Here is an 8,160-nt window from a genome sequence, read left to right as displayed (position 1 = left end):
TGTAACGAAGTAAATTCGTAAATAATTTACACGCTACTGATAAACGTGCAGAGTACTGGTCAATTTCTATACAAGTTGCTTATGAATTTGTTATAAACGAATTATGTAACGAAGTAAATTCGTAAATAATTTACACGCTCCTGATAAACGTACAGAGTACTGGTCAATTTCTATACAAGTTGCTTATGAATTTGTTATTCATAAAGAAATGTCTCACCGTGTTCGCGTGTACAGTTGCACGTAATCGATGACACCGATACGTTCCTTAACGAAGAAAATTCCAGTGCCGCCTATATCAATTTCTCCACGTTGCAGCATCCCGATCATTCCACTCCAAGAGTCGTTCTCGTCGCGATATCCCCACGTATTCGTTACCTGAAAACTGATCCTAGACCACGGAAGAATAACATCTTCAGTTGTTAAAAGCACGATGAAACATAGTCGCATAACAGTAGCGAATACAGTATTGTCTCGAAATAAGCAACCCGGTCGGGATCGGCGAGTTGCTTATTTCGAGGGAGGTACGCGATTCGGCTTGACTTTGTTCTCGAGCGAGACGAGGGGAAACCCGTAGAAAAAAACAGGGAGTTCGGTGTAGCGGCAAACTACATACAACTAAAGGTGGATTCAGACTATACGACACGGACCGGCAACGACACATACCGGCACCGACACGAGATAACATTAAAACATGCGTTTTAATGGAACTATGCACGCTTAACACGTTGACTGCCAGACAAATATTCTTTAAAGTTTCTACTAAAATGAAATATTATTTAAACTATTGGAAACTGCATAATCAAACATTTGTCGTCGTATTTAGTCTTGTAGTTTCATCAAAATTCATGAATTTAGTTTAAATTCATTTCCTTTGATGCTTGACATTCGAAATTAATTTCTTTAGTTGTTCAGTGGAAAGCACTGTCACCCACATGTGGGCGACATGGCGATCAACGTGTTAACAGACACCGACCTGAACGTTCCGTCAACGGGAATAGTGTGAATAGTTCCATTAAAACGCGTGTTTTAATGTTTTGTCGTGTCTGTGCCGGTACGTGTCATTGCCGAAACGTGACGGTCCGTGTCGTATAGTCTGAATCGACCTTAACATTATTGTTTCGGAGAATACGTACGCTAGAGAAAGAGAAAACATTACACATGTTCCGTGCTCTTTTCACTAATCTGTTCGCCTTCTCGCTTTTTACGGACCTCTCACTTCTTTTCGGATCTCTTACTCGGCGGGCGACTTCAAACAAAAAGGTGGAGATAGCGAGTTGCTTATTGCGAGACAATACTGTAGAACTGTTCGCGATGAAAACGGAATCGAGTTCACGCTCGAACGTAGAGTGTGAAATGTTGAAAGTTTAGAACGTAGGAAGAGATGAAAGAATCGAAAGACTCACGTTGCGTTCATCCGATCCACCATGTTCAGCACCCAGGGATAGTTGGCCTTGGTTATTGGGTCTATGTGCTTATTTTCGTAATCGGTTAGATGGTTGATGGTATCGGGATCCGTCATCTACGAACGCAAATGCACTCGCTGATTTATCATCGGTATCTACGCTCGTAAATTTACCGTTCACCATCGCTACCAGATACTCGATGCAAATGCGATTCCTTCTACCTCACTGGAAGCGTTCGAACATTTTTATCGCGTTATGGGCAATTTTACTATCTTATCGACACTTTCGAGAAAAGATCTTGGACGAATCTTTCGTGTTAAATAAACGATCGCGTGGAATCGAATCTCGTATTCCCTGAATCCATTACGTTATAAAGTCACGTTTATGGCAATGAAACGTCGATTATTCGAAAAATGTTGTCGAACGTATAAAGGAAATCTTTCGGCGAATCATTTGTACAACATGGAATTATTCTTTCCTCGATAAGAAACACTGGTTTAGTGTATCTTCTTTACCCTACTTCATTTGAAATTTCGTGTTAACAATATGAAATTAATTCGTAAAATGTATCATCAGCGTTCTAGATAAACTTCAAAGTTTGTAACGAAGTTCTTGTTCTTGTCATTAGATAGCACTACCAAATTATGTATTAGGTTGTCCTGAAAGTTTCTTTCGTGTTGTAACAGTAATGGAGCAAAATGAATCGTGCACAATTTAGTAATGTAACATAAAACATAAAATATTGTGCACGTATTACTTACTAATAAAGCGAAAGAAACTTTTCGGACAACCTAATTTATCAGCACTCAACAACTCCGTGTGTACGTGATTCTCTCGTAACTCCCATTTTTATTTAATCGAGATAAGATGTTATTTAGTTCGTGTAATCGACATTCTACTGTATTATTATTATTAATAAATACCACGAGGCAGGATTTCAGGTGCGTTCGTTGAAGATTCTTCCTGCGTCGCGACGCAGGTGCAAAGTCGTTCATTCGAACGCCACGTTCCGGCGTCCAAGACCCTCGATCCTCCACTATTACGTCGCGCGAAGGACTCGGCCTGTAGATGGACTTTATTTCCATGAAGTCGTCCCGCAGCCTTCTAGCTAAAACCACGTCGCTGTCGGGAAAAACGGTCGTGTCTCTAAACGTTTCCGCGATTTCGTTGATCTCCTGTTCCTGGCTCGTCGTATTTCCGTTAAAGACTCTACTGTCTTTGACCAGAAGCCACCTGATAGGCGCGGTGAACATGTCGCTGCCGTTCACCTGCGAAGATACAAGCTTCAATTTTGAGATCCAGGCGACCGAAATATTGGACATTTGGAAACTAAGGCTAGGACTAGTCGTGGAAATTTTTACATTTTTTGACGTTTAGAGACGAAACCATATTAAAAGGCCTAATATTAAATGTTCTTCGTGATTTATTTTTACGGAGAGAGTTTTTCTTAATTAACTTTCCGATTTACAGGGAAGTTATTGTATTTGCCCCTGAAATGAAAAATCGATTTTTTTTAACAGATCTCCATGTTTCAAGGTCATTGGAGTAATTTTAGCCTATTTTTAACAAATTGTTGGCGCGCGTGTGTGTGCGCGAGTGTGCGCGAGTGTGCGTATGTATGTACGTATGTAAACAAATTTTTCGTTAACGTTTTCTAAAAAACTAATAGCGAGATCAAAATGGTCGATGATGCAATCGATGTGTATCAATCTAACTTAGAGCTGATTAGATTTTGTTCCAATTCGGTCCGGTAGTTTTTTAGTTTTTTTAAGAAAACTTAACTCAACAACACAATGTAGATGGGAGAATATATATTTTTGAGCGAATAACTAAACGGAAATAATATACATACATACATATATTACTAGTATTACATTTGTATGCATATGTACAACACACATGTATATACACATACAGGGTGCTCCAAAAGTATGGAAATAGTCAAATATTTCCGAAATGGAACATTTGTGAGAAAAATGGTTTAGAGAAGTGTTTTAGGGTTTCAAAAATTCTATCGAACGATCGTGTCCGTTTGACCTTCAAAGGACCGGTCAAAGTCACGTCAAGGTCAACATGATTTTTTTAACGGAACACCTCATTTTTTATCGTGCACTATGAAAGCTGGCTATGAGACCTTCTCGAGACACCAGTTTCAAACATCTTTTTTATTCGCGATAGATGGCGTTGTAATCGGAAATCGGGAAGTTCCTTGTGTGGTCCGTAAAGGGTCGCGCACAAGATAAACATGAATAGCTATATGAATTAAGCGAGCAAGAACAACCCCATTAACAATAACCAGCTAGTTTTTTCTGTAACATTGAGAATATTTCAAGTATGTCTTAATTAATAATATCATTGGTAATTTCTTCAATTTTTAATTATTTATGAGCTCCCACAGAGTGAGTTGTCCGTTTCGCACAGTCTGATAGGTTTAGCGTTAAATATTCAAGGTTTATTCGTAGCATTCGATTAGTCCTATCCTGATTTGAAGCTCACTGTGCGCAAAATTGGAATGGCGTAGTCACAGTCAAGGTCCAGCATATACAAGATTCGGTGGTCCCACGTGTCGTGCGTTCGTCCAACGAATCCCTCGAAATCGCGATGGATCTCGTGAGTCAAGCGACTCCTTGACATCATCCTAGACAGGCTAATCGTCTCGTCTGTAACACGAACAGTCAGGAAACGTTAAAGATCGCCTCGACGCAATTAACTTATTCCGTCGACAATTATTTTTTATCCTTGCTGTGAAATTGGATACGATTAATTTTATGTAATATTTGACAGGCGTGACTGTTGCGAGGCTCGTACGACACAAAGGAGAAGTATAATTTAAGAATTAATGGGATTGGCTTCAGAAGAGCATTTTATTGCCGTCACGACTTCGCTCTCGAAATGTTAATTCTAGAAGCACGATCGCCTCGCTAATAAATTACGTAATTCGTTACGAGTTTGGGAATTCGAAATGAGAGTCACGGGAGCGAGTAATTCTTTTTTTATTTTTGGTAAATATGCTTTTATCCGCACTGACATTCGCGAGGGTAAAAATGTGTTTGCGTAAAATTATCGCTAGAACAGATATTCGTTTAAACAACGACCAGCTGCCAGTCAAAAATGAATTATTATTATTTGCATTTTGATTTATACGTTGTGAGTCATGCTTCAGTCAAACGTAATTATTTAATCTTTGAAAGCTTTTAAGGTGTTTGTTCGTCACAGAGAAAGTAAGAAATGTTTAAAGCCGAAATGTCGTTGAATAAAGAATGTATGAATAGTTTACTTTATGGTGGTCTGACATCATTCTTCGCTTAAACAATTTTGTACGCCGACGGAAACGGTCGATTATGCATCGTGACAGGCAGATATTGTTAAAACATCACACGTATCATGCTAATATAGCACCGTGATGCACATTGGTAACGGATATATGTATTGTTCGATGTTGGTGAATTGGATCGCGATTACAGCCTCGGAAGACTTTTACGTTGCATCCACACATGTGAATTTCTTGTGCTTACACAGCTGGCATTCGTGTTCGAAATATCACTTATTTTTAAACCATTTCTCTTCTTTTGTTTAGATTGTTACTGTTTATAGAGTGGTAGAGCAACCACTGTGCGTGTTACGACATTATATGTATTCAATTTATTGTCAAGGGTTCGCAAACCCTTTTCAGGAGGTTCGTGGATATTTTCATCCTAATCAATCTCCACCTTTTTCTACCTTAGCGATGCGACATTATATTCGCAAGTGTTTGGCACCGCGCACAGTGTGATATTTCAGCGATCTAAGCTGGACAAAACTTATGTGATCCAATATTTCGGAAACTATTAAGTGTAGGAACAAATTTTGTACATGAAAATTGTGTATCTTTTAACGACAAATTCACGTATATAATTAGATTTCAGACAAATTTATTTTTATAAATTATGTATTAACATCGATACATTTTTACTGCAAAATGTTAGTCAATTTTCACGACAATTTATGTATGGAAACTACAAACGGCAAACATGGCGCCGCTCATATTTCAGCAATTAAATGTGTTTCCCGACTACTGAAAGGCTAGTCGTTAATAGTAATTTGCGTTTCATAATGTTATATCGGCACAATGAGCTCGGCGTAGTCGCGAAAAACAGTGGAAAACGTATCACGAGCTAGTGGCAATACGATATGTATGTACATAGTCAATTTGCACCAGCGGTTTTACGATCTTATATGGATTCTTCTCGCGGTGGATGACTTTCAGTACAAACTTGACGCGACGCCGACTCGTATATAGTGTATGTTTTGTAGGAAGTTTTGTACTACCTTGTGGATTTCTCGTGGCTTTGCAAATAAATATTCTTTGCAGTCTATCATCGAGTGTAGGTGGTCGTTCTTATCTGGTTTTGCTTTTATAATTATCGTTTTTCTTTTAAATTCTTATCGCTAAACGGTGACTTTTGCAAGCTCAAGTGTTTTTCCTACTTCTAACAACGTTTTGTTTTCCTTTCTTAATCTAATTACGAGTTCGCACACTTCAACAGACACCAGCATCCTTTTAGCAGCCATGCGAATGTGTTTCACAATGTGAAATGCATCTATACGTTATGATTCGCTCGATATGCCGTGAATACATTTTAATTAGGTGTTTTATCCAAGGTATCACGCAGATTTTGTGCCATTTCTAAATGATTTTTAAATATTAACGAGAGATAGATCTTGTTTGTAAATTTATAGTAATGAAACTCAACAATTTTTAAAAACTGAATTTGTCAAGATTAAAATTTGTTGGTTCTGTAAGATTTCAAGAATATTTACTTAAAATCAAATTTGAAATGTCTGGAAACGTCTAATTTCAAATAAACCTCATACTTTGGTTAATCGAATAATATATCAAATATGTCAGCGAATAAAAACATGTTGCTTGATCGTCTACGATACTGACTTTACATTTGAAGAAATATAATCTTTGTTCCGTTGACACGGAAGATATATTGCTTGATTAACCGCAATCCATCGTTTACTTGATTTCTACTTGTGTAGAATTGTACACAAAATTTAGGTATGTAGAAGCTGTAAAAGAATGAATGGACGTATGGAAAAGAAAATATTAATATTACTACATCAATTAATAGAATATATTTTACAAAATTATTTTAAAAATCCGCAGTCTATTAATCGATTGAACGCACGCTTCTCAAAAATAAAAAAGAGTGAACTCGTGTACAAAATCGAACTTGAACGCATTGCTTTTTAGAACAAATACATAAATATGTAATAACCTTCGCCAAGCCTGCAGAGATGCGCAGACACCATCACAGGTGGATACAGAATCGTGATCGCATCCTCAACGAACTTCACAAACGAGTAGTCGAACGTTTCGTGACCCACGACTGTTGTTCTGCCATTGAAAATCCACAGCCACGCGAGAATCCACGCAGCAAAAATCATGTCCGACGAAAACGAAGATTTCTCGTCGCTAACAATGAGTTTAACTTCGAATATGTCGCAATTCTACGACGAACATCGAAGACGAAAGAAGGAGGTGGCACGCCTCTGCGAATAAAGGATTCTGAAACATTGATGAGCCAGCTGTGCGCATTCGCGAAACGATTGCCTTTGGAAATAACAGCTCTGGGAACAACGTACCATTTTTCGATTCAGTGTCCCTCGAGAAATCCCTTTGAAAATGACAGGTTTAGGATTAATGCACCATTTTCCGATTCTGTATTCGTCCCGAATTCTGTTGAAAATGATAGCGTTAGGATTAATGTACCACTTTTTGACTCGGTGTCTTTCGCGATTCCCTTTCCGCACTACACGTAATTTTCCTCTGCGACAAATTATACAGTCAACTTTCTTATGACAACGAGCAAAAAATTGTGACAGCGTTCTAGAAAGACTGTCGCAATTTTCATAAACTTCAGACAGACATCGGTCACAGACGTCAGTGAAAATTAATAAGGTTGTTTTAATAAGTACGTATTGTTGTTGAAATTTGTAGTTGTTAGATTTGTAGAAATTCCGAATAGTTTGTCTTATCATCTCAGGTGCTGTAGCTACGTTTGATTGTAACTACAGTACTGGCTTAGCGATCCCGAGGTACCCAAGTTACAGGGAGCCAGTGAGCCTCAACGGACATGTAAAATAAAATGTAACGTGGAAAGCTAAGAAGTAACGAAAACCATTGTAGTGTAAAAAGTTAAAGATTGACTTAAAACAATTGTAAATTTGACATGGAAGCAAACACATACGCCCAAGGCTGGACCAACAGATACTTATAACTAGACTGCGGATGTTTATGCAAAATAAAATCTTTGCGAACGCGCCTATAAAAATTTATAGTAATAAAACTCAACAATTTTTAAAAACTGAATTTCTCAAGATTAAAATTTGTACCTAAGTATTTGTACCTAAGTACCTATTTGAACCTAAGTAGGAATTTATTTTATTCTCCAAATATTATAACGTGAACTTTACTTTCAATCTTTTCTATATTCTTGCATATTGTTTGCATTTTGTAGTTTCTTGCACATTCAAATTTCTTATAAACGCACAAATATCCGCAATCTACTTATAACAATCCATTGTAAGACTAACTGCTCGAGCAGAGATGGGCAAAACCCTAGGCTTCGAATAAATCCGAAGTTTACTGATATATTTGTCTCGCTTCCTCTTTTGAACAGTTTTCAAAGAAGGAAACGAGACAAACATATCGGCAAACTTCAGATTTATTCGAAATCTAGGGTTTTACCCGTCACTGTGCCCAAGAAAC

The 8,160-nt window shown here is 37.8% G+C and overlaps 1 protein-coding gene across 2 annotated transcripts in view; it reads right to left on the bottom strand.

The window, feature by feature from the left end:
• LOC128877999 (probable glutamate receptor) overlaps positions 1–8,160 on the bottom strand; it is a 38,257-nt gene that overhangs the window by 3,607 nt on the left and 26,490 nt on the right. The window contains exons 2-7 of one of the 2 annotated variants that reach the window (XM_054125739.1): positions 7,035–7,128; positions 6,668–6,957; positions 3,900–4,063; positions 2,327–2,671; positions 1,404–1,519; positions 218–388 (exon numbers count right to left, since the gene is read on the bottom strand). In XM_054125739.1, the coding sequence (XP_053981714.1) occupies positions 218–388; positions 1,404–1,519; positions 2,327–2,671; positions 3,900–4,063; positions 6,668–6,836 (965 nt within the window). In that variant the 5' untranslated portion in view covers positions 6,837–6,957; positions 7,035–7,128. The remainder of the gene's footprint in view (positions 1–217; positions 389–1,403; positions 1,520–2,326; positions 2,672–3,899; positions 4,064–6,667; positions 6,958–7,034; positions 7,129–8,160) is intronic. The other variant, XM_054125740.1, reaches the window with a different exon arrangement.

The sequence above is a fragment of the Hylaeus volcanicus genome, chromosome 6, assembly GCF_026283585.1.
Source record: "Hylaeus volcanicus isolate JK05 chromosome 6, UHH_iyHylVolc1.0_haploid, whole genome shotgun sequence".
Classification (NCBI taxonomy): domain Eukaryota; kingdom Metazoa; phylum Arthropoda; class Insecta; order Hymenoptera; family Colletidae; genus Hylaeus; species Hylaeus volcanicus.
The sequence above is the reverse complement of the archived record's forward strand: the minus strand, read 5'-3'. Positions and strand labels throughout refer to the sequence as shown.